Source organism: Fringilla coelebs, assembly GCF_963513975.1.
Source record: "Fringilla coelebs genome assembly, chromosome: 4".
NCBI classification, from domain to species: domain Eukaryota; kingdom Metazoa; phylum Chordata; class Aves; order Passeriformes; family Fringillidae; genus Fringilla; species Fringilla coelebs.
Window position 1 is genome coordinate 56,406,412 of NC_140032.1, and position 27,181 is coordinate 56,433,592.

The 27,181-nt window shown below is 41.5% G+C and overlaps 1 protein-coding gene across 1 annotated transcript in view; it reads left to right on the plus strand.

The window, feature by feature from the left end:
• The window catches only part of ARHGAP24 (Rho GTPase activating protein 24), a 184,497-nt gene that overhangs the window by 53,743 nt on the left and 103,573 nt on the right, over positions 1-27,181 (plus strand). The window contains exon 3 of the mRNA XM_084204109.1: positions 12,151-12,238. Coding sequence (XP_084060235.1) covers positions 12,151-12,238 — 88 coding nt within the window. The remainder of the gene's footprint in view (positions 1-12,150; positions 12,239-27,181) is intronic.

Consider the following 27,181-nt stretch of genomic DNA (forward strand, 5'->3'; position numbering starts at 1 on the left):
AAATAAGTTTCTGAACAAAAATGGAAACCATAGCAATTTAATTCCTTTCCCTTCCGACAAATGTTTCTGAGGATAGCTGTCTAATGAAAAACCTTGGAATGGCTAAAATCTTGCCTTTCCATGAAAGCAGTTCTTAATTTCAATCCCTCATGAAACTCCCAAAACGTGCCTGTGAGTCTAGATGTATTTTTTTTTGGGGTTGCTATGAGACAGCAGCAGTGTGCCTGCTGTATCCATCCAGCCATGTTGAATGACTCAGCCAGTTTGTGTTCAGTACTTCCTTGACTATTGTAGATCTAAAATGTACAAAATACCTAAGTTGGAAGGGAAACTAATGGAGAGAGCACCAAAGCTATAAATATGAGATGCTGTTTGTCAAAATTGATGCTAACATTTTTACAACATGATTTGATTGATGTAACACTTCAAACAGCAGCCTTGATCAGGATGCTTTTGTGAACAAGATAATTTATCTCAGCAAATGCGTTCACATAAATGTTTTAAAATGAAAGGCATGATAAATCTGTCTAGAGCCTGCACACAATAGAGCTGCCAAACCTGCCACCTGTTAAAGCTTTTAATGAACTGTTCTGTATTTAACAGAAAAAGTGTAATTAATGTTGTCACTTTCTTTTGCTGAGATTTCCCTTATCTCAGGCACTCTGAGATACCATGTAGCAAATGCTTCTGAGTGGAGCAGCTCTGGTGTTGCTCTGGTGTTTTAGTTAGAATTCAAGCAAACCAGTGAAGAAGCCATTAAATCTTAAATGTGGCTTTTGTGCAGCACAGCCACAAGGATATGGGCCTTTTGTCCAAAGCCACAGGGAGATCGTGTTTTGTTGGGAGTCAAAGGATGCTCAACCTCATGATATGTTGTTAGATTAATGGGAAAGAAGTTGCTCTGGATTTTTTAAATGGAAGATGATGTGTCTCAGAGTAAACCAAAAATGTACCAGGATGTTATGTTTCCATGTGTGTGATAGAAAGCCTTTGAGTCCATTAAGACAGGTTGGTGGAGGTTTTTCAGAAGTCTTTCTCTATACCTCTTGTACAACCTCTTTAGGTACTACAAGGCTCCTTGGTCTCCCCAGAGCCTTCTTCTCTGAAAAAGCCCAACAGGATGCTTTTTCCTGTGTTCTTCAATGAATTCCCACTCTTCTTTTTTTCATCCAGAAGCATACTGGATGCTTGCTGTGTAGATCCTTGATTGACTTTGATTTACTGTGGATGTGGATGGTATTTCTGGCTGAGTAAACAATACTCACCTTTTAGTTAAGCTGTGCAATGATCAGTCTGAAGCTCAGTGGCGTTGCACAAGGGATGTAGAAGGGCAGAAAGGAGCTAGAAAAAGTAAAAGCAGTGGGTAAAGAGATAGAATAGCAAGGGAGAAAGCTGTGTAGAGATTTGTGAGGTACATGGGCAAAGTTGGGAGCATGATCAGTGACAGCCATTGGTAGAAGCACTGGCGTAAAACTGTACCCTTTAAAAATAGTAATGAAATGTCATTGATTACCTTCATTGTGTGTTCTGGCTTCAGAAAGCAGCCATGTGAAAGCATCCTCAAACCATTGACTCAAGTGGATGTTAGAATTCAGAAGCTTTTTTTCTTTTGGCTCAGTTATGTTTTGTCCCATGAGATAAAACAGTGGGGTAATTTTCACAAACTACTATAAACTTGAGACACACACTTCTTTTTCTTGCCACGTCCTAATATCATGGGTACCTGGGTTTCCCATGATGACCCCAGCTCCAGCTGGAGTCACTCTTCTCTGTAGCTGTGAGCATGCCAGAAAATGGGGCCACCTCTGGTTCAGCTCCAGAGTAAAGTTTTCACTTGCATATTGGTGGGCTGACTAATTTGACATGTTTGCCCTGTGTTTCCACTTTGGAGAAAACAAATGTGCAACAGAAATAAATGTGCATCTAGAAATGCTTAAAGCTTCTGGAGCTGTCTCTCAAAAAAAGCAGATTCCAAAGTGTTGACAGCAGATGACTGGTATGAGCTACTTTTTCTTAATAGTTGGAAGAAAGGCCTCTTTTCAACAATAACTCCAGGCAGGGAGCAGTTCAGTGGCCAAAATATTCCTGTGTTTGCCAGAAAACCTGGAGCTTTGTTTCTCTTCACCTGCTGTGTAAACACTGCTTGGTTTCTTCTCTTCCATAAACAGTATTTTGTCCTCTTGCTTTTGTAAAGGCTTCTGTAGTTTCTCCTGCAGACCGTGAAGGCCTTCATGGTCATTTATATTTTGATAACTTATTAAAATAGCAACATGGAATCTAAGGTATTTATATTAATACTGTTGGAACAGAGCAGCTGCTGGAGTGCAGTTAATAATGCTGGCCTCCAGTCACCCTGAATCCATTTTTATTCCAGACTGTCTGGCACTCTGCAAGATACACCCCCCCTCAACAGGTCTGCAGGAAGCTTGTCATGCTGTCCTGTGGAAAAGCAGATAAATGATGGTTTGATATTTAAGTCTGTAAAATTTAAAAACGCTGTATTAAGCCCAAGTACATTCAGTTGTTCTTGCTGTATGTTTAAAGAATGTTGTAAAATACCTTTGGTGGTGGTACTCAGAGAACGGTTTAAAAATCTAGATTATGAGACTTATTTATTCTCAGTGAAGTAAGTGCTATTTTGAGACAGCATAGTCTTGAAAAATATTGGCTATTTTTAAAAGATATCTCTAATTAAAAAGGTCAGCCTCCCTACAGACCCTAGTAAGGTGCAGGAGCAAGTCCTTCTGGAAACTTTTACATACAGAGGGAGCAGCTCTATGGCTCAGCTTTGGCTTTGGTGTGGTCTCCCATAGTGTCCTTTCGGCCCAACTGCTGAGATAAGAGACAGAAAAGTGGCCTTTTTTTTCTCCGTGGTTATATTTTCAATATAGATATGTGTTATCCTATGACTGTGTGATTTTAATCATGCACCTCGCAAATTCCTCCTGGAGTAGCAAACTGTCAAAAGAGATATCTAAGGGGAAACAATAAGTCAATTAAACTGGCACTGAGAGGAATTGTTTGTGGTGGTCCTTGAGTGGTTGTTGCGTTACCCTAGGTTGGTGTTGTGATCCACATCAGTTCGTAGAGTTGAACTGATGTCAACAACTTGCTACAGCTTGAAATAGTTCTGAATGCACATTGTGCCAGTCAGAGATTATAAAGAAACCACATGTACACAAAAACCCCTCACCCTAACTTGTGCAAGCAGAACTGCAGAAATGTGCATGTATTCTGCACAACTGAACTGATTCCCTGGTGCTTCACTTGACCAATACCAGCTCCTCCTAAGCTCTGCCTTGATTTTATAGCTATTTAAATTGGGGGTTATCTGGCACCTTTTCTTACATAGCTTGTAATTTAAGCCTTGTCCTCAAAAAACATGTTACTAATACACTAATATGACTAATAATGAGCTGCATCTGGTACAAAAGCTGTAAAAGTGTGTGGTTCTGATCCGTTATAAAAATGAAACTATCCAAGAATTCCAGTTTCAAAATGGAAACAGTATCACAGAATGAATGAAGCAAATGAAGATGCTGAACTAAAAGTAAAATGTGGAAATACCTACTGCACACAAATGGTACTGCAGGAGAAATAATTTGTAATCAGGGAATCAGAATTTTCCAGTTGTGCTAATTGTTTAGGTGGCACCTATTTTGTGTTGATAGTACAAAAGACATGACCCTAGTCTCCCCCTGAGATAGGATCACTGCTACTTAATGTAATCCCTTAAACAAGTACCAGCAGAGTACCCTACACAGATGCCAGAAAGCTAAATGAACTGTTAATTCTGTGTGATTGTGGTATTTGTAGTGTAGTAGCACTTTATAAGCTGTGCTCACAGAAAATTTACTATACAGATTAAATATAAACATTGTATATAGATGCTAAAGCAACAGGCAGTATAGTCATTAAAAAACCTTGCAAAACAAATAGATAACCCTTGCCATTAACATCTGAAATTTTTCCATGTGAAACTGAATTTTTTTCTTCCCATAAAAAAACTGCAAGATAATAACTTATCTAAGTTAGGCAGATTTCCCTGGAATGTTCTTGCTAGACAAAAGCTGACAAGGGTATTTGCACAGGAGAAAAAACAATTTTGGTGGAACTGTGGTCCCATTTCCATGTCTTTCTGCTACCTTTTTATGCTGTAAAAGTTGCACTTTATGTGTAATTTTTAGGAAATCTACAGCAACTTCAGCCTTGACTTCGACATGGAAATTAATTGTCCTAGGTGGGATAGTTGGCCATATATAGATTTCCTAGAAAAAACATAGTTGGCCTTGTCCCATGGATCCAGCCTGTTCAGATCCCTCTTCAGAGTCTTCCTACTCTCCAGCAGATAAACACCACTTGTAGCCATCTGCCAGCTGGATTTAACTCCATTTACACCATTCTCTGTGCCCAGCCATCCAGGCAGCTTTTTAACCCAGCAAAGAGTGCCCCTATCCAAGCCAGGAGCAGCCAGTTTCTCCAGGGGAATGTTGTGGGAAACTGTGTCAAAGGTTTCATTATTGTCCTAAATAAACATCCACAGCCCTTTCCTCATGCATTAAGAGGGTGTCCTTGGATAGAGGGAAATCAAGTTAGCCAACCTGCCTTTCATAAATCCATGCTGTCTGGTTCTGTTCCCAAAAAAGGGATTGAGTACATCAGCCTTTTCTTCATCCTTTGTCACTACATTTCACCCCATGCCCAGTAAAGGGTGGAGGTTTTCCTTAGCCCTCCTTTGCTCCTAATGTATTTATACAATCATTTTTACTTCATTTATACAATCATTTGTCTTCTTCAGCAGTAGCCAGATTAAGTTCTAGTTGAGTTTTGGGCCTTCTAATTCACTCTCTACATAATCTCACTATATCCTCATAGTGCTCCTGAGTTGCCTGTCCCTGCTTCCAAAGATCATAAACTCTCCTTCCTTTTTCCTTTCTGCCAAAGCTCTCTGTTCACCCAGGCTGATGGTCTTCACCAGCTTGTCTTTTGGCACATGGGGACAGCCTGCTTCTGCATCTTTAAGATTTCCTCCTTGAAAAATGTCCAACCTTCCTGGACTCCTTTGCCCTGCAGGAGTGTCTCACAGGGGACTCAGGTCAACAAGACTTCTAAATAGGCTAGTGTCTCTCGCAGTGTTGCTGTATCTGTCCAGACTGTCACTGGAGAGCTTTGTATAGAAATGAGAGGCCATATTTGAAATTTTCCTCATGTCAAATATTATCCTTTTTGGGAATAATTGCATTGTTTTGACCTAGATGTTCTCAGGACTGGAAGCTGGTAAATTTCCTTTGCAGAAGAGATCTTTACAAGACTTGGTCCATTGTGTGGTGGTGCCTTATTGGCTTTTTATCTTGGGAAAATAGTTTTATCTAATTAAAAGCTGAATTTCTTACTGACCAGAGCTATTGAAAGTATCTTCTCTGTAATAAAAATATCAATATCTAAAAATTCAGTAGTCCCCAGTTCCATTTTTGTGTGTTGATCAAAATTTAATTACCACTGTGAAGCCTAATTTTATCAGAATTTCCATGTGTGCATGTAATAATACTCTCAGCTTGTATTCATGAGTTCTTAAACTCAGTGCACTCTCTGAATTTATTTATGCATCTTATTTTTTTCTCTGCCTTTGGAAAATACCAAGGGATATTTCTGTGAAGAATATGGAAACTGCCGAGTGGGATCCACAGGAGGCCACCTCTTGCCCCTGCACTCTGTGACCTGTCCTCTTCTCTTACCTGAGCTCAGTCTTACCCTATCTGTTTCTTCTCTCTTGCCCTTACTAGAGAAGTCAAAACCATAGGCATGCAGTATGGATCCAGCTTCTGGGTTTAGGCAAACTTAATTTTTTGTGCTGTCAATAGCTTAACTTGGCATGAGCTTGCTTTCTCTTATGGGGCAAATAAGGGAGTTTTTTGCCTAGTTGCTGCTCAAGCCAAGATTGCTTCATTCTTCAGGAAAGAGGTTTCTCAAGCAGAGAAGCACTCAACCATGAAGTGAAATGTCTGGCAGGAGAGAAGGAGAAAAATCTTTAAAGAAACTGTAATCACATAGTAATAAAACTGTCAGTTCTATCTCTCATGTCAGAATAAATGTTTTGGTGCTCCCTATCATGCAAAAGGTAGAGATGCTATTCACCACCATGGGAAGGAATTTACCTTTTTTTTTTTTTTTTTATATTAAGCCATCAGGTAGGTTTGAACAATGCTTTAAGTACAGGAAAAAAGATCTCTCTAGGCTCCTGTTTGCAGAGTTTCTGAGAACTAAACAATAGTTCTCATTCTTCAACAGAAACAAACTCTAAGAATGTGTTAACTTAGAGGGACAAGAAAATGTCAAATGCAACGGTATTTATGCCAGAAAAATGTATGCTGTGTAATGGCTTTATTTCATCCAACCAGTCCTGGTTTGGTTTTTTTTTTTTCCTTTTTGGAATTTCTCTTTCCTTCTCTTCACTCCTGGCATGTTACCCCCTAAAATCTGAAAAGTCACCCCCAGCCATTGTTTTCTCCTTGTACATATTGCAAAACTGTAAATGGCTGCAATAACTACAAGCCAAGGCATGTATCACCTCCTGCAGTAAATATACTTCTTCCAATGCTTTAGTTCTTTAAGTGGTAAAAAATCCATTCTTATGATAAAAATTAAAAAAATCTGCACTGACCCAGAGTTTGGAGCCAGCTGGAGAACTTGCTCAGGCCCACTTTGAAATACAGATATTTCTGTGTAGGCAGTCAGATGAAAGGGCTGGCTTTCAGAGTTGCTGTGCTCTTTTGCAGCAAGTGATTTCACTGGGATCTTGGAAATGAATTGTAATGGTGGAAGTAGAGTTGAGTTTTTAAAAAACCACTGCAGTCAAAGTGCTTGTGGTGAGCGTAGTGCAGGTTTCATTCATTACTGACCTCAGTATGAGTGGATTTCTGTCTGTAGGCTCTTGACAGTGCAAAGGGCTCACTTGGACTTGAGATCTGTTTTTGTGGTAGCTTAAAAGCAGAAACAGCAATGGGAGGAACAAGTATTTATAAATAGCTGATAACTTGCATGTTCTTTCTCCTCCTTTTCTATGCATCACTTAGTTATGAATTCACAGGTGTGCGTGTCTGTACACACATGTAGAAATATACTTGTGTCATGTATTTTATTTAATTTACATTGATTAACAGGCTTCTCTGTGAAATACAGTAGATGCCTTTCTGGTGGTGACCTTGTAAATACTAATGATGTTGAGAGGATTGTTCACTAAAAGTAGTATTTTTCATTTTTTCAGATGGCATTTTTCAATTTAAGATGCCATCTGAGCTTAAGTACGCTGTTGTTCCACAGTTTGACAGCCCAGACTTTGCAGAAACAGCTACAGTGACAAAAGAGACCACAGAGCACTGCTGTGTTGGATGTGGCTGTGAGTCATACAGAAGACACAAGTACCCAGTGATTCCTTCTGCCTCTTCATCCCCTCCATCAGCTGCCTCTTTCCTGGCTGGTGATCTTCCTGCCTCTCTGAGAGCTGATGTGATGAGTTTTCCATGAAACTGCAAAAACAGATATGTAAATAAAAAGCACCTAATTTGAAAGTCAAGGTAGAGTTCATCTTTGATAAATAATCAAAGCTGGAAGGACAAGAAGAACATCTGATGTAACTGCTGGTACTCTGTATTTCTCATCCTTTTTAAAGGGGTAGCAGGAAAAGCTATACCAAGCATATAGTCCCAGGGAAGTGTATTAAGATAAAACCTGAAAATATTATTTTGGCAAGAAAGCACTTAATTGCTTCATGTCTCTAAGTGCTTTTTGAGTAAAATCCATCTAGACATATTTAAAATCATGTATTTGTCTTCACATTTGCCAGTCAGCATCTTCAAAGCATTGGAATGCCTTGTATCATAAGCTTTCTTGGGCAAAACCTGGTATCTCCTGGACAAGGTGGTAAGTCTGCTTCAGAAAACTGAGTTGAAAAAAGGCAGGGGAGAGTGTACCTAGGGAAAAGTAATGGAGCAGAGCCAGCAGGAGGCACAGGTCACTTCCCTGGTGCAGGGTGTTGCACGGAGCGTGCAAACAGAAACGCCATCTGTCAGCTGCTCCTCATGGAGCACTTGTGCAGTGGCTATCCTGTCTCCTCTTCCGTGCTTCCTCCTGAAGTTCAGCTGCTGAATGGTGCTGAAAATGTTTTCAGGGACCAGCATGGGATAAAACGTCTATTTGAGCAAGACTGTATCATGCTGTGAGACTAATCCAAAGTAGATTGATGTCATTCTTGCTGCATGACAGTGTTTTGTCAAGCACTTAGTTAACGGAACAGTATTTTTTTCTCAAGTTAAATGCTTCATTTATGCAGATTTTTGATTTTAGTAAATATGTTGCTCTGCTGTTTAGGAGATCTTTGGTTTGAAACAGTGTGCTATAAAAAATCTCTGTGTGAGAATCTCCTTTAAAAATGGGCTGGTTGTTCTGTTAGGGAAAAGGCCAGTGCTTCTTGAGCAATCCAGATTTCTCCTGCATGCTGTGAGTCATCCTGAATGCTCAGCTAGAGAAGCAGAACTGCCTTGGTAAGGACTAAAGTGTTGGAAATGGAAAAATAACTCGGGCATACTGCAGCAGGAGCTCTGCAAAACACTGCTGATTTGGTAGAGGCGCAGCCTGCAAACAGAATGGCAGTGGGAGCCCGGAGGGACTTGGGTGAAGGCCACATTTTTCTCCCACTTCCCTTTTTCCTGTATTTCTGTAGACTGTCTTGATTCCTGCTGGCACCATGCTATTTGTTTTTGTTGGTTTTTTTTTTTCTCTTTTTTGAAAGCAAAATATTAATCTGCTCCAATCTGCCATCTTGGATTGAGATTTTTAAAAATATTTTGAATGATCTGAAGACTTTGATATGAAGCAGTGTGAAGCTGCCTTATTATGGAACATTTGCATGCACTCATGGCACTGACAGCCAAGTTAAACATGTATTTCCTCTGGAAATCACCTTCCTCTTTTGTATGCAAATTACTGTCTTGTTAGGTGTCTAAGGCTATCTGGTTGGTTTTCTCCTACTTCCCCCTGGAATTAGGTACTCAAAGAAGAAAGCAGAGTTTGAATTTGTTCAAGCTTTGCAGCTGAAAGTCCATATTCATGGGACTCTCCAGGCTGTAAGGGCTGGGCCTAGTGTTGCACCTTTAGGGCCCAGAAAGGCATTCGATCAGGGGGACCAACAGCGACTGGGGACCCCGTTTGTATCAGATACCCCACAGCTGGGTCTTTGTTACAGTACAGATGTGTTCCCTCGGCATCAGCTGCTGAGAAACTCAGCAAAGGGACGCTCCAGACAGCCTCAGTGCAGTTATGTAGACAGCTGCAAAGCTTAGCAAGGGGGAAGTGTTGCTGTGTGGTGAAGGCAGACAGATGGGTGTGAAAGCAGACAGAATGGGAAGTGAGAGAGCTGCAATTGCTCTCTTAATGCTTTCTCCACTAGAGTTGGGCACCCAGGTGCATGTTGCACAAACAAAACTCTTTTTTTACTTTTAAAAAACCCCTCACATATGTATATTGAAGTATTTAGTGTGCACTGATGTTTGCAATAATAGTTCTGGAAATAGTGAAATAAAATCACCACTTGAGAACATTTTCTTTATAAACTACGACAATATTCTGTATGGTGTTACTGTCTGGTTTCTCTTCATATTAACTTAGCTACTGTGTGTGGCTTTAGGCTTTATATTTTAGTGGATGGAATAGGTTTCATCTGTGAAGTGAAGGCACAAGTGTTATAAATAAAACACTTCTGTTTCTATGTTCTCGAAAGTCTGTCATTAGGAGAGCTCCCTGTAAATGGTAAAAGAGTTTTTGCATCAAAGAATCAGAAAGCATCACACTGTAATGAGCCTGCAGCGTGCCTGTTGCTAATGAGTTGACAGCAAAGTTCAATGCAGATTTCATTTACTGTCTCATGAATTGATTTTAGTTTACGGTGCTGTAGGCTAGGTCTCGTTAATTTTGTATTTTTGTTTAATTGAGTAGCAAGACCTGTGATTAGCTTGAATATGTTGTATGCCCTCAGTGGTGCAAGCTCCCGAGACAGTGAAACTTCAGCATGAAGAGTGATCTGCTCATCCAGTGTGCTGGGTGGAGCTTCTTCTGGGTAAAACCAGCTCAATCTGAGAGTGGGAAATAAAGTCTTATACCAGTCTTAATGGTCTGTTACACGGGACAAAAATCCATGTAGTTAAAATGCCTTTTAGAGATTCTTACTCCAGGTCTCCCCTAAGTCTCAGAAAAAATGTATTCCTTATATTTCCTGTTTTTTCTTTAGGTGTTAATATGAGAATTTGAACTGTATTGTGACTTATGCTTTCCTGTTCACATAATCATTTTTGTTTACGATATTTTGGTTGCCTAATATGGTATTTCACAGAAGACTTTGGAGTGTGACATCTATTAAAGGGTGCTGCTTGTGGCAGGAATGAAGGAAGATCGCTCTGAATGGGGCTGTTGGACCAAGGCGCTTAAAGCTTATGTAACATTAGTGTATGCAGTGAGTGGGGACATCTGCCCACGACTGCTAATACCTGCTGCTTGTTCCACCTCAGCAGAAAGCTGTGCTGCTTCATCTGCTTTCAGCAGCAAGCATCACAGTGTTTCATGGAGGTGATTCTGTATGTTCTGATGAAATTGCTGCGCACTCTCTTTGCCTTCTTGTGATGACACTGTTCTTGCTGGCACACAGCACTGACAAGTTGGTATAGAGCCCAGACTCCACATCAGCTGGAACAAATACTAATTTTGTGAAACATTTGTTACCTGTTCTTTCAGGTAGCTTTTTCCTGTCAGTTTGTAAGTATTCCTTTGTGAGAAGACTGCAGTGTTTCCTCTTGTCTTGACTTCCCAATAATTATAAATGGTTCTGCTTGTAATGAAGGTTACAGGTCATAACAATGAATACTGGATAACAAAATTGATGTACAGGGATATCTTTAGGGCTGTTTAAATGAGGGGTCTGACATATCTGGGCATTTGGTTGAAACTTCTGTGGAAAATAGTGCTCCATGCTGGACTCAGTGATCTGTCAGGGGATAAGGACCTTACTTGATGTTCTGTGTTTCAGATGTGTAAGTTATATAAGTTGTTTACTTTGGAGATGGGTGCTCCATTATGCCATAAGTGGAGAATATTACTAAGTAGGTGTTATCTCCTACTAAAAATGGTGGAGATAGCTTGTACCTAATACAATTCCTAGGATGTTGCTCTGAAAATTTATGCTCTGAAATGATTTGCTCCCTGGACAGCAATCCCAGCAAAATTTCACTGAGGAGTGCCTGCTGCACTGAAGTTGGAGTGGTACTAGGAGGAACTGTAATTTCTAAAAATGAAAGAGAGCTGTCAGAGGAAAGGGGTGGTCTATCCGTGCCATGTGTCAGCAGACAAAAGGAGAGGGATTAAGCTGTCTTCAACATAGCTTTGAGGGTTACAGGGGTGGTTTTTTTCTTTGGGTGTTAGTAGAAGTATGCACAGCTAAAATTGCCCACCTCTCTCAAGGTAGTAAAGTTGTAATAAAGGTTTTCTATGCTCTTCACAGAGATTTTCTGACATCTCTCTGCCTGTAGCAAACACATCTTTGGACAGGACTCTCTGTGCCTGCTGTGGCTTAGCACCAGCAGCCTGGACGCTCTGCAGCCACTGGGTGGGAGTGGGATTTCTTCTCTCTATTTCTTCCCTGGGATGCTGTGGGAAAAGGGTCCAGAGCAGGAACTGGGTATGCACCCCACAAACTGAGGGTCCTATCCACACCCCCTTAGGCTTCAGCTGAGAAACCTGCCTGCTGAGTTCACCTGCCTCACACATGCAGCTTCCTAGCTCTTCACTACCCCTTGCTTTTATGTCTCGATTTTTCCCTGCAGAGCAGTGGTATTAGTACATGTGATAAATGCAAAACTCTGCATGGTATCAAATACCCAAGAGATTAAAAAACTTAAAGCTGTTGTCAAATACCTCAGTTAATTAAAGTGATCTGTGATGTTGGCTTTTGGGATAATCCCTCCTCAGTCTCACTTTGGAAATCAGCTGCTTAGGTGTTTACATTGAAAAATTCATGTTTAACCCAGTCCAAAAAGAAGAGGCATTAGTCTGTCAAAGTATGGTAGCACTTTTAATCCCATGTTTGTTGTTACTTTTTTTCTTTAGGGTACCATCTTTCTGCCTGGCAACAGAGTAATTGAGCATCCCTGCAATGAAGAAAGTCCAGGAAAGTTCCTTTTTGAGGTTGTTCCAGGTAGGATATTCTACTCCTTATCAAAAGCCTTTGCAGTTTGTCCTCAGTGACAAATGGCCATATCTGTTCTGCCAGAACAGAAGCTGAAGGTGATTAATGATTCAATTTAAGGGAAAAAAAAAAAGGTTTAATTTGTTATTATGGTGGTTCTTAATTTTTTCATTCACCCCCAGGCAGCATAGGAAAGAGATGTGTATTTTATCTGTCAGTGTAAAGCAGAATTCCTCAGGGCAAGGAAGTGCCAGGTCTTGCTTTTGGATCCCAACATCTTGGATTACAACAGCTCCATGCGGCACTGTGGGTTTGGCAGCAGAGTGGCTGGAAAACTTCCCTGCAGAAAAGGACTTGGGGTGCTCAGCAGCAGCTGAACACAAGCCAGATGTGCCCATCAACAAGCAGAAGGCCAATGGCATCCTGGCCTGGATCAGCAGTAGTGTGGCCAGCAGGACCGAGGCAGGGACTGTCCCCCTGCACTTGGGGGGGGTGCACCTTGAGTGCTGTGTCCTGTTCTGGGCCCCTCACTAAAGAAAGTCACTGAGGGGCTGGAGTGAGCCCAGGAAGGGCAGTGGAGCTGGGGAAGGGTCTGGAACACCAGTCTGAGGAACAGCTGGGGGTGGTTTAGCCTGTAGAAAAGGAAACTGGGTGGGGATCTTATTTCAGGTAACAAGAGACAGGATTAGAGGAAATGGCCTCAAGTTGCACCAGCAGAGATTTAGATTAGATATTGGGAAAAACTGCTTCACTGAAAGGGTTGTCAAGCATTGAGACTTCCCTTGTGGAAGGGAAGTAGGGGAGTCAACCTTATCTGGAGTTATTTCAAAGATATACATATGTGATGCTTAGGGACATGGTTCAGTGGTGGATGTTGCAGTGTTGAGTTAATAATTGGACTTGATTTTAAGCACGTTTTCCAAAACAAAAGAATTTTGTTTTCACATCCAGTCAGTCCAGTGTATTTATTCAATATGTTCTGTTAATCCCAGTATTACTTTTCAAATTGCCTCCCATCATGGCTATTTGGAAGGGCAAATAGATGGTAATGTTTGTTGTTCTTGATTTTAAACTGTCTTACCATCAGGGCACAAATGTAGTTGTGTTCACTGATGTGCCAAGTTATAATCAATTGTAAAAGTGTGAGAAATATGAAGTAGACTTCAAAGCTTGATTGTGAAAGCCACAGGCAGCAAGGGATTATAATGCAAAGACAGCCAGTGTGGTATCTCTGAGGTTTAACACTCACGCCAATCTTGAATCAATCAGATTTGAAAAGTTTCTTACTGTCTCTCCTCAAAGTTTCTGTTGGAAATTAAGAGAATTCTCCATATGTCTGATGTATATGACACCTTAATCTGTTTGATAATGCTGACCTTGATGATGCTTATCCTTCATGCCCAAGTTAAGAGCGCACTCCATTTCCCAAAATGTTTGTTACACCACCTTTCTATGGAGTCAAGCTAAAAAGTAATTTGTACTTAACTTTTGAGCTGAGTTCAGTATTTATTTGGAGTATCACTGAGAATCGTGTAGGCTTTTTGCTTGTTTTCAATTCTGAGAATGCGGTTTTGAATGTGTTTTAGGACAGCACCAGTGTATTTATCCCCCACCTCTGCCCCTCCTTGCTAACAAGCATGTGGCTACAGAGACTTCCTACTGAACATCTTATGTCAAGGATTCATGACTAAAAAAAGGGGTTTTCATGGAAAATCAGGACATTTCATGCCGAAGCACTGGTCTTTGGGGGATGAAATGAAAATGAAGGCTCTGACTGTGGAGGAGGTATCACAGTGCAGATGTTAAGCAGAAGTGCCAACTGTATTTTGTGCAGAGATGAAGTGAGCGTTGCCACTGTCGTCATGTCACTGTTGCTTCTCAAGGCAAGAATTTATCAGCCTTCTGTAATGGAGCTGTTTGTCATCTGTATCCTCTTAGTGACTCAGTATAAAAGTCAATTTTATAGGCTGACAACAACACAACTGAGCTCATTGAGTGTAACACAGAAAAGTGTATTGTAGCTAAGTTTCTGTTTAGCCTTTGTTAGTTTTCATATGGGAAATCAGCTATGTAGCAACAGGATCTATTTGCACATTTTTAAAGATTTTGTCAACTGAGCATTGTGTTAAATGTATGGTGCTGAAGCTCATGCTGCTCTTGCATTTTTTTCCCCTGTATTAAAAGTTGAAGCAATTTTAGTTACTATCCCAAAAGCAAAAGTGACAAGTCCTCTTTTTGTCTCTCATGTCTGTGGGCGGCCTGAAAACTTGTGTGCGTGTGTTTGCTTATTGGTAATACATGCAAATTATTTTGGGAATGTACGTGGGAGTAGGTTTATACTAGGAAACTAATACTCTGTATGCAGCCATCTCTGAAGATGAATGGAAAAATGTGTGTGGAGACAAGTATCTTGCAGTTTTGGTGCTGTAATTAAAATACAGATGCCTTCAATTTGCATTTTGAAAACATTCTGTTCATTCTCTAAGTCATTAGATGATTTAATACTTAAAGAAAAAAAATACTTGAAGAAAAAAATTGGCGAACTGACAAAGTTAATTTACAGCAGAGAAACTCTCTCCTGTACAGTACAAAGCCCACACCACTCGTCTGTGTGGGAGTTTTTTTTTGCTGGACTCAGTGACCATGAAATGATTAGTGATGCCTGTGCCTGTGCACTCAGAGGAATGTTTCATGGTAACAAAAATCAGAAGAGGGTTTAAATTAATACCTCTTAGTGGGAAATGTGCACATACAGCCAAGTTGTGTGATTAGTTTTGAGTGATTGCATTGTATTTGCTAATTGTTCTGAGCTTTATATAGTAGATAAACCCTCATTCTGTGCATTGGTTGCATTCTAAAGGAAAGCTGAGGTTTTCCTCTTGGTGTGCAGTGTAATGGCACACCAAGGCATCTGTGTTACCAGGGAGCTGAAACAGGTGACCTTGCTGTGCCTCGGTGGGTTACATGTCACCCGCAGGTGCAGGACGGGGGCACAGCTGTGCTTTACATGTGTGCTGCCTTGCAGACAGGATTCCTGCACCTCACTGGCACCAGGAGGAGCCAAGCACAGAGATGTGGGAAGTTCAGGCTTGTCCATTGTTTCTCAAACAGGTTTTAGAGTCCCCTGGACTCTCCAAGGGTTGCTGTCTGAAGGCATTTTGAGCAAGTGCAGCATGAGAAGCCTTGCAGCAGGGGCCTGTGGCTTTCCCAGGGATGTCTGGATGCTTGTAGGAGCTCCAAGGACTTGAATCCTCATTTTCTGATGCTCTCAGGAAGCACTACCAGCTCAAAATAATCTGGGCCTATGTAGGCAATTGGTCTAGAAGAGATGATGGTTATTGAATGGACAAAGGAATGTGCTTCATCATTGACTGGACTTTGATCCTGGAAACTAAACTGCTCATACTGCTACCCCAGCAGCTGCTGTTACTTGAGATCCCTGTGTGCTAGCTGATGTCCTTCTCTGAGTCTGATAAATCATTTTGCAGCTTGGCCTCAGGTAAGAGGCCAGATCATCACTCCAGTGATACTCACCATTTGGATGTTCCTGAATTACGTCTGTCTTTGTCCCTGTCCTGTATTAATGCAGATTTCATGAAAAATTAACATTAAGGACAAGGTTACTTTCAGGACCATGTTCACTAGCAGGTGACCTGTTTGCATGCTCTGATCTAAATTGTGTGTTCCCTTAGAGACACAAATATCCTAGAGTTCTCGGAGTTTTGCAGTTGCATGGATTTTAAAATTTTTTTAGTACTGTTTAAACTAGAACATAAATTTCCAAATACTGATCTTCAGTATTCCTTGTGGAATCTTTTGCTTGTAAACTTTGTGCATCTGTGTTGTGTTTTTTACCATTGACAAAGTGTCATAGTCCAGCATGTGCATCTGTGTGGATGAATTTGCACTCTGAGGTACCGAAGTCAGTTCATCCCACTAAAAGCATTCTCTGTGCAGCCCCAAGTTATGTGTCTGCAGCTTAAATCAAAGTTTTGTGCTTAAGGGTTATTCAGACTGTTAGGAAAGAACTGTAATAATTCAGCAAAGTCACTTGGAGTCTCTGCTGATGCTTTTTTCCTGCATTTGTGTACCTGCTGATTTCTTGGGCTTGTGGATCCTGGGCTATATTCCTATTAGGCAACATGAGATTTTGTCTTGAGTCATGGATGGTGGAGACTGCAGAAGGCAAGAACTACACTTTAAAGGTCAGTTTGTCAGGCTCTTAATTAAAATCTCTGTGAGGGAGTGAAATACTAAATTCCAAGAACTTTAATATAGGTGTTTTGGTTTTTTCATTAGTCAGAGGAAGAGTGGCATCCAGAGGCTTTTTTTTTTGTTGTTGTTGTTTCTTCATGTATTTAATTGCATGGTGTACGGCAACCTGCAAGAGATGTAATTTAACTGTTTTGGTAGGGAGTGTGAGGTGGGTCTGGGGCTTGGGGTTTTTTAAGCTTCCTTTATGTGAAAGACTGTATAATAAATGATTTTGCTGCTTCTCCTGCAGTAAGTTTTCACTGCTTTTAAGTCAGCTGAGATGTGCATAGGTAGGTCTGTGCCCCCCGTGGCTGAGAGCCAGGTGGGCTCTGTTTTGCCTGTGTGTGTCACACTGATCTCCCTGTCAGTGAGCAGCCCCTTTAGCCTCCACAAAGCTGTTGGGAGGTTTGAAAAGATAAATGACTGCTAGTTTGCTGTGAAGTTACCAACACCTCTTGTGTTCCCTGTTGCTGTACAGTGTTTAGCAGGTTAAGCCCTTTGAGACTTTTGCTATGGGTTCTCAAATATCTGAAATGAGAAGGCTGCATTAGGTGCTAAATTTTGCCATCTACTGATTCACAGTGATTTTAATTAAGGGTCCATGAAGGCCTGGAAAATGTGAATTTGCCAAGTTCACTTGTATTTTTTCCCGAAGGGACACAAGACAAAACAGGAGTTACACATATATATATTTTTTAGCTAAAAAAGCAATTTTCTTTGTAGTGCTCCTATGTACCTTAGCAGGTTAGATACCAGGTGCTTTCTGTAGCTTCAACTTCAATCCCCTTCTCCTCTGATATCAGTACTTTTTAGTCCTGTAAGACCTATTGACAGCCAGACTTCTGTGGGATGGGAAAGGTTGGACTTTACAGTAAGTCACCAAGCAGGGCAGATGATTAGCTGACACGTTTGACTGTGCCTGATATGATGCAGCATCATGTCTCAGGGATAGAAATGTTTTAGAAGGCTTTGAGCCTGTTGTTGTGAAATAGAACTGTGTATTTTCTCTAAGGATGTAGCCTTGTAAGAAATAAGGGACAAGAGCTCCCTGCCTTGTCTTCTCGGGAGTAATTGCCATGTCCTAAGTGAGGATACACCCACACATGCAGCAAATAGCTTTTCTTGAAGGTTTAGCGAATATTGGCAACACAGTGCTATAAGCAAATTCTCTTCTGTTGACTTCAGGAGAAAACTGTTTGTATATTTAAGAGGTTTTTCCTGCCCTGATAAAAAAAAAAAAAAGACTTTCCACAGTTCACGTGTGTGCACACCTGAGCACTGCGGGTGCTCTGCCTTTGCTGTCAGGCAGATTCTCTGTATTCCCTTTGCCATCAGCATAGCTAGCACAATTTATTCCCTTTTCTCCACAATATAAAACCCCAAACTGAGGTGTTAAACCATTCAGCTGCTCTGACTCCTTGCCGGTGCTGAATTCCTGGCTCCTGGTATGATGCGGGCGGATTTAATTGATGCTGCCAGGAAGATGAATGCCTCCCCCTGTACTTGCTGACAGCCAGCAGTGCCTCTTCATTAGTCGTCAGGAGCACAGCACCTCAAGGGCATTGCTGATAGCGCCGACTGAACTAATTGTACCTCTGATATCTTGTGGAGGGAGCAGACAGGCTGTTTAATCAAATGGGCACCAGCCTCGCTGCACAGATATCTCTATGTAATCGCCCAGTGCGCTAAAGCAGCTCTGAGCGCTGCTCCTTCCTTGTTGAGGATCTCCTGAAAGCGCTGCCATCCTTATTAAGGGTGATACATTTCTCAGAAATGTATCTGGTTGAGAGCCACCTCTCTGCACTTCAGCACATTGGCATGCATTGCCTCATTCTCATCCTTTGAAAGGTGATTCAAAACTGATTTTTTTTTTTTTTAAGTGAGTCTTGGAGGTTCCTGGAATCAGCGAGCCAGGGAAATGAAGCTGGCTGAAGCCTTGCTGCATGTTTCTCCCAAGGTTAATGGTGAGGGCTCACTGGAAAGGAACGCTTTTCCATCTTGAGCAGCAGCTCTCGTGATGTGGATTTAGTTGATGTGCCCAGTTTTGTCTCCTTAGTAGTTTTCAGAGAAACAAAACTCAAACCATCCTCAATCCTACATCCCTGTGAAATGAGATAGTGGGTCATGCCACTGAGCTGTTGTGCTGCCACCATAAAATCTGCTCATTTCTGTTCGAGTCAATGTACGTGATATCCCCTTTTACTTACGTTTTTGTGCCTTTCTTGTCATGGCTACTGAGCAACAACTGGATGACGGCACCAAGTTTAAGAAACCTTCTTTTTGTTCCAGTGCCTCCTTCTGTGACACTGGACCAAGTCTTACCTTCCTGTGCCCACGTGTCCACACATATTTGAGATGATACCTGCAGAACAAGCCTTGCATATTAATGGGGTCAGTCTGAATTAATGATAACCTATATACGAGGGCTTTGGGGGAGAGAGGCAGGGCTGAGATTGAGAAACATATTTCCAGACTGGCATGAGTAGTTTTGCCTCATCTCCTTCATATAGAAGAACCCCTCATGATACTGCATCTGATTAAAGATTGATATTGATAAAGATTAATGATTGATGTAATGATTCAGATTTGGACCACTAAAGGACTACCAGAAAATGTCCTGTTTAAACTTACAAGGGGAGATGAGGTGCCTTTTCCCATTCAGAAGATTAGGTTGCTTTTCTGGTGCAACTCAAGCACTGGTATGTAGCAAAGAAGAGCCTGAAATAACAGTTTTACACATAATTTCTTTAAATATGGAAGCATTAATGAATAGGTTTTTTTCAGTCCAGAATTATCTCATAGTTGAAGTTTAGGCCATCTGGTTTTGAAGTGAAGGAATTAAATCTAGATGTAAAAACTATTTAAAAGAAAAATAAAAGAAGAGCCTTCTCTGAATATCTTCTCTGAGGTATGCAGCATGTGCAGAATAAACACATTTCTCCTTGCTCAGATGGCTTGGGTGTGTAACTTTGTATTTAGTGGAATATCACAGATTTTTATATATAAAACCCATTATTTTGAATCCCTTCTATCTTGGTGAATGAGTGCAGACTATAGGCTAAAAGTGTGTTTATATTAGAAATAGTAGTAATGTTGCCTGTTTTCTGAATGCTGTTTTCTAGTTACAGTCTATTTTGAAAATAAGCGAGAGAGGTGAATCATTTCTGAAATCTACTGAACAATTGTATATTTCATTTTCTTTCATCTAAAGTAGTTCTGTTTAATCATCTGTTCTCAGTGACATTAATTTCATGTGGCAGAAGACTGTACGGACTCTATAAAAATTCACCTATAGTCCATAAAAATATACCATTACTCAAGCATGGTGTATGAAGCTGAAGTTAAAATGTTATTTTTCACTTGTGTCTTTTAATTTAGAAGTGGATTGCTTTTATTGATCCTGCTTAGCCTGTGGTGCATGTGATCTGAGGTGTGTTAAGTTAGCAATATCGATCATTTGTGACCCACTGCTGTCATTCTGGAGGTCATCTGCTGCACAGGAGAATTTGGAACATAATGGCAGCGGCATCTCTAAAAACTTAAGTGGCAAAAAAACAAACTTAGTGGTTGAGTTTGTGATTAACTTCTTCCGCCATTGTTGTGTGCACACACCATATTGTCTCCTACTGAGGTTGTAGCTCATAATAAAAATTACATTGAGGGATATGGCTTATTCCCAGCCTGTTTTAAATACTACCAGTTGTAATTGCAGCAACAATGAGATGTCTTTCTTTGCCTCAGTTCTGCAGCCAGCACTGGATTTTGATGATCATTAATAATGTTGGAACATGGCTTAAGTAGTACCAGAAATGCAGACAGAGTTCTTACAAAGCCAAGTGGTCTGTGGGAAGTGAGAAAAGGTATCTGGAATGAGAGCTTGTTGCTTGGACCATTTCTGGTAGTGATTCGGGGGCCAAATTATAGGTGTGGGGAAGCACAGTGTTGGCTTTTTCCATTGTTCTGTTAAAAGGTGTGAGAAAATCCCTGAACTTTGAGTGTGCAGACTCTGTGGAGCTAAAGATAAATTGCACTCCAGATGTGTGGCTGGAATGAGTTGTGAAGCTACAGATCAGTAAGGTCTGTGTCCAATAACCCTATGTCCATGGCTGTTTTATTTGCTGGTGCAAAATCTTGTGCGTTGATACTTTTGACGTTCTCTGGGGTGGAAGCACAAACTTTGCCTCAAAAGAGGCAAAATACCTTTTTCTAAATACAACAGCTGCCTTGGCTGCTTGTTCGGGTTCATGTAAGTCCCTCTAGTGGCGACATCAAAAAGTCCAGTCAAGTAATAGATGTTTTTGTGTCTAGGATAGCATGTCCAGGGCTTCAGTTTTTAGCTGCATTGTTGCTTTTTGGAATATCATGACTTATCATGAAGCACAGTTTGAAACTTAGATTCCCAACTAAATCCTGTGAAGTAGGAAGAAAGTACTGGGAAAAAGTGAAAAGTCAGAGGCAGTGATGATTCAAGCTTCTTTTGAGAAAAGATGTTCCTAAATGCCCATACTGATATTTTTTGGATGGATATTGTGATGATGATTATTTTTCTCACAGAAGTGAGGATCTATCAGCTTTAGTCAGCATGAAAGGTTTTACAAGACAGTAATGTTTTAATTACCATTGTCTGTGTGCACTTTCTGTATTTCAGTTGTTAAAAGACACTCTGTATTCAATTGAGTAATGAAAATAGCATTGTAGGAAGAAGTTAGACAGAGAGGTGACAGGGGCAAGCTCCAAAGCATAGAAATTCAAGATGTCATCGTTTGATGGGGCATTTTCAATTACAGATGTTTGCCAGTCTTTTGTAATAGCAGTAGTAATAACAATAATAAAAACCAACATAAAATTCCCATGCTCATTGCCATTTTCAGCAAGAAAATCTGCAGGTACAAAATGTAACTCAGTTAAGATGCATATCAACTCTTCTGTGATACAGCTGATGGGATTCCACTGTAAACAGCAGGAAAGCCCGAGAGGAAGTGACTAGCCTGAAGCTCTCTGGAAAGCTGGTGGCTGAGTCTGAAGGCAGATCTTGCCTCCTTGGTGCACAAAGACCTGTGCTTCTGATGTGGGATGAAAAGGATACAAGTTTGTGAAGTCCTCTTATCTCTGAAAGTAGTGGGAAAATACAAGTTCCACTTGGAGTAAATGATGGTTTAGCAAAGCATCCTCAAAATATGTTACTTCATTGTGCCTAGGTAATCTGAATAGGGAGTGGATTGTTTTCCAGAAGTTTGCAGATCTAACGGCAGACAACTCGCATCTTTCTCAAGTGCTTGGGTGTTGCTGCCTGACTGAACCCTCCGCCCTGTGGCTGTGGCAATGCCTGACTGAACCCTCCACCCTGTGGCTGTGGCAGTATGAATCCCAAGCCCTTTGCCCTTTATCCCACCCTTCTGCAGACTCTTTCATCTTTCCCCTTTTCCATTACTGATGCCTGGGGGACACTTATCCTTACTTAAAATAAGGCATCATCTTTCTTCTTTTCCAGCCTTGTATTAAAAGGGTGGGAAAAATTTTTCAAACCCGTGGTGACTGCAAGGACCTCACTTGTTTCTTCAGTGTGGGTGTCGAATTTAATGCTGAAAAGGCAGAATATCAGCCAGTTTCAGAGTTACATCATGTACATGTACGTGCTTATGCAGCATGTTAAAAGTGAGGCTGATTCCTTCCCTTTGACAGGAAAGGAAAACCTTTCTGTGAAATGTGAATGTCTCTTCCTAGGCCAACATTGGCTCGTCCCTTCTCATGGAGTCACAGCTTGTACTGCTACCTCTGGAGGTGGAAATCTCTGCTAATTAAACTCTGTCTCTTATAAATCTGATGGGCATAACTTGTGAAATCGTGATGTTCTGTGCTGTATTTCAAATCCCTGCTATATCCATAAATTTAGTGAGCTCTTAAGTTTTATTTTCTGGAAGAAATAGCAAGGAGGAACATGTGATTGATGTGTGTTCATGAAGAGAGAGTGTCAAACTGTAAGCCCATGGCTGACAGGTTTTAATGGAGCAGGTCTGCAATTTGGGTGATGACTAATGAAAGCATGAAGTCAGGGAGCATTGTTTGACCCTGGGTTCCTGCTGCAGACCGAACATTCTCTGCTGTGGGAGGAGTGGGTCTGCTTGCTCTGGGTTGAAGTGAGCCAAACCCAGCAGCCAACATTCCCTCTCCGGCGTGTGCTGGGAGCAGCCTGCCCTTTGTCCTTGCGCTGTTGGATCTGCTCTGCAAGGGCTTCTTTCAGGGGGACAGCAGAAAATGTGACAGCCGTGTCAGCCACTCAGCTCTGTGCCAGCATGGAGGAGAACACCCAGGGATGGGTGATTTTTGTGATTTGCTGAGTGCAGCGCTGCAGCCATGGGGTCTGGGGGGAAGGCGCCATATGGTGCCATTTGGCACGGCGGCTGCGGGGGCACAAAGCACATCGCTGTCCTCGACCTTGGCAGAAGGGGCTGGCAATGTGCCTGCTGGGATGCTGCCTTTGGCAAGAGATGGCAGTGGGAGGGACATGGTGGTAAAAGGGCAAACGTGTCTGTGCCTTGCATGCCACTGTGGTGCAAGTGCTGGGGAGAGGGACAGGGTGCCTGGGGCACCATGACGTGCCTCCTCCATTCTGGCACGGAAGGACTGGCTGCAGCAGCAGTGAGTGGGGTCAGCACGGGGCTCCCAAACCATGGTGGAACAATGTGTCTGCAAGGAACCATAACTCCATCAGGCTCTTAATGTTAGAGTGGTAATAACAGGAGGCTTATGCCAGCTGATGGAGAGCGAGCTGGCTCTATGAAGACCTTGCTGACTTGGATGAACATCCCAAACTAGATCAGGTACACAAGGGGCTGGTTTACTTTGGAAGGACATGACACCTGCAGCTTCATGCCTTTCACTTTGTGTTGTGATTTACTAGGTGTGCACCTCATTTTCTAGGGACAGAGGAAAAAGCAGGGGCTTAAGTAAAAACTTCAAATAAACTGCCTAAACCACCTGATGTATCTTTGCTCAGAGAACAAAATACTGACATCTCAGTGATGAGAAGAAAGTGGCACTGAGATAGAAGAGTGTACTTTTAGCAGCAGGCAAGCCAAACATTAAAATCAAGGTACAAGAGACAATGGCTGGAGCTAAGGAATAAAAATAATGGAACTAAGCAGTGGACTGCTAAAAAGGTATATTAAGGGGGGGAGTGTTTACATTAGAGGAACATGAAATAATTTGTGCCATACCCTTGTTATTTCCTTATGTTTTGAGAGTCAGGTTGTGGTAAAGGCTCAAGAAGAGCCCCAGTATAAAATCCATTCCTGCAAGGCACACGTGCCTGTGCTGTCCTTCTGTTTGCAATATTGAAGAGGAGCAGCTCTGGAACAATGAGAGAGAATTCTGGCAGGGAGGGCAGCCTGCAGTTCATTATGGGCCTGGGATGAATAAAAGCACTTTTAGCTTCCATCTGTTCCAGTTTGGATGATGCTGATAGAAGGGTCATAGTTTTGTCAGTGATGGATATCTGAAGTCATTGCCATTTTTAGCTCTTCCAGAACTTCCCCCTTCTGTTTACTGGACATCTATCTTTCTTTTTGACATGTACTGCCAGATAAGACTGCAGGTGGTCATGAGCTACAGGTGTGAGATTAAGTGAATTTCCCCTTGCTGTTTCTCCCTCTTTCACTGCTGCATGTGGTACAGAAATGATGGGAAATGGGAATAGTTAGGGATAAGTTTTGGCACTGTTCAGATAACTGTAATTTTGCTTTTCTGGAATCATATGCATAATTACCTTACAGTTTTTGAGATATCATTAAAGTGTGAATGTAGCTTGAAAGTAATAAGGAATGTAGATGTTCAACTATAATGCAGTTCAAGAAACTGATTACCTGTCAAATACTTCATTTTCTGCATATTGAAATGTGAACATTTCTCATCTTTTTTTTTTTATCTGTGCTGCCTTGTGATTAAATAAAGGCATCACGGTGTGTCATGAAATAATTCTCCTTTAAATAAAAATAAAAATCTGTTGTGATTCTGGAAAATGGTGTACCATACACTGAGAACCCAATTATATCAGTCAGTAGCTCTTCCTGGGAAGTGACAAGAGCCTAGCATTCTACTTTGGAAAGCTGTCATTATGATAGGAGTTGGGCCCATGGACAAGCATGTATTTCCTTCAGAGAGGTTTATCCTTACTGTGTATCTCTAGAGGCAGTCTATGTGGACTGAAGAGTTGTATTTTGCCACAAAAGATTGCAAATCCATTTATTGTGGTTCCTTATTATTAATCCATGTGAGCTTTTGTGATACCCAACCTGCCTGTATTGAAAATGCTGTAATTGCAGTCTTAACTCGAAGTGCATATTTGTGATTCTCATTTAAAAGCCATGTCAAAGGTGAATTAGACTCCAGTGTGCTAAAACCTATTTAAAGAATCCCCAAAGGCTTTTTATGTGGCAGACTTTTTAAAGCCACATTGATTTGCAGAGAAGTGGACTCTCTTAAAGAAGGTGCTGTAATAGGTGTGTACATATATATTATTTTGGTTTTAGTACAGCTTTGTCCACATGTGCAGATGATGGGAGAAGAAAAATGTGGAAGTCACATCCCACTTGAAAGAGCTTTTGATCTCGTGGAACTCCTACACACTTCAGTGATAAAACCACAGTTCAGATAGGTTTGGCAGAGTGTCAGCACTGGAGCTGGGATAACTGAGGTTTACATTCTCAGAGTATCAATAAGTTCTGTTGGATCTGCAGCTGTTTTTAATGCATCAGCTCTCTTTTAATTCCATGACGTGTGACACCCCCTCAAACCGTACTGGTTCATGGTTAAGTCCTCCTGTCTGAAATGCAGGCAGTAATGCATAATACTTCTCCTAAGGAGTTCTGTGGTTTTTTTCTCTACAAGTGAATATGAGACAAGTGTAGTGCTACTGAGTTATGTGAACTTGACCTTAAAATTGTAATTTGTCACCATACTTATTCCTTGTTTTTTATTTGTTTTATTATTCTTTGTTTTAATATCTGTATTGTTACTATATTCTAAAGCAGATGATTCATACAATTCAGAGTCAGCCCCACTGATCAGCAGAATTTGTCATCACTGTAACAGTAATGTGAAAATTTATTTTTGTGAAGCGGTGGGGAGATCAATATAATGTGAAGTGTGTGGCAGTTCTTTAAGTGATCACTTCACTAATTTATGTACTTAAGTGATTAATCTTGGCCAGCTCTTACACAAACCAGAGTTTAAATCCAAGCTGGATTTTTCCTGCACCTGAGGCAGTGATGCATGACCTCTCTGTGTTCCACAGCAGTGTTTTGTTCTGCTGCGTGGCAGAGAACCCCTCTCCTGCTAAACAGACCTACTGAATAGCTTTTCTATGCTTAAAATTAATCTCAGTACTCACAGATGAGTTTCTCTAAATTAATTTAGTATTTCTACTGAGGTGGATGAAAATCAGTGCATAAAGACTTCTCAGATGTAAGGACCTTGCAGACAGACTGACAGTGCCCTGATGCGGTGCCAGCCCATGAGCTGAGAGCAGCCTTGTTTGCTGCTGCTTCCAGTTCCCTTCAGATTTCCTATCCGGGGGCAGCAAGCAGTGGTATTGTCACCAGGCCTTTGGCTGTTCCTGTACTTTTTCCAGTTCTCTCTTTGTCTTACTACAGGAGAGAATTGCAATCCCCTTTTCATCCCTGATGAGTCTTTGCTTCCCCTCTCCTACATCTTCCTGCCTTAGAGCTAGCTGTGTTTTTGCCCTCACTGTGTTCTCTGAGAATTGTCAGTGCCAGTCCTGTCCTGGTCACTCCATGCCCCAGCTACCCTTTGCAAACCACCCTGCTCTGAGTGACCAAAGCATGCACATAGTCTTGCAAAAAATGTTGCTCCTGAAAGTCTCGTAATGAGGCTTATGGGCAGGACTGAAAGGAGTGTTATCCCAGCTTTTGTCATGAAGGGCCAGTTATGGTTCAGTCAGCATGAACAAAGTCTAATACCATTAAGAGTCCCCTGGTTTTCAGGGAGACATTAAAATCAAGGAAATTTTATGATCCATGCAGCCATGAAGTTAATAAAGTTAATGTTTCATTTTTATTGGCTGTGCTGTAGCAGGATGGGTAGTGCATGGCAGTGCTGCCCTCTGCAGCCTCCTGTTCTGTGGCCACAGCCGTCGTGGGGAGCTGTTTTCGGGCAGCTCTGCCCCCGGTAAGGCTGGGAAGCTTCCCACCCTCAGCAAGGGCTTCTTAATGCTGGCTCCTGTTGTCACCCTGCTGATGTGCTTTCCCAGGGCAGGCTGTTGTACCTGCCAGTGAGACTCTCCTGGTGCTGCTAGGCAAGCTGGACTCGTCAGGTTTCTGTGGGATGCTCTAAGCCTTAGATCGTGTTAATGATGCTCCTCCCAATTATCACTGCAGACATCTGGTGAGTGTGGTGAGTAGGTAGGTATTCTGGCAACCCATGGCAAGAAGACATACTGCTTTATAGGTCTTCACTTGAAAATTTTTGCACATTTTTTTGAACATGGATGCTATGTCCCTAGTGCTGTTTGTTCATTTGTCTGGACTTTGCACTAGGAGGATGTTTTGAAGAAGAGGAGGGGATTTCTGTGTATTTTTCACAGCAGTAACCTTGAGTGTGCTGGAAGATGAGTCGTTAAATCAGTTGAAATAGCTTTAAAATAGCCAAACAACATTTTTCTGCTCTATTTTTGTTTCTGTG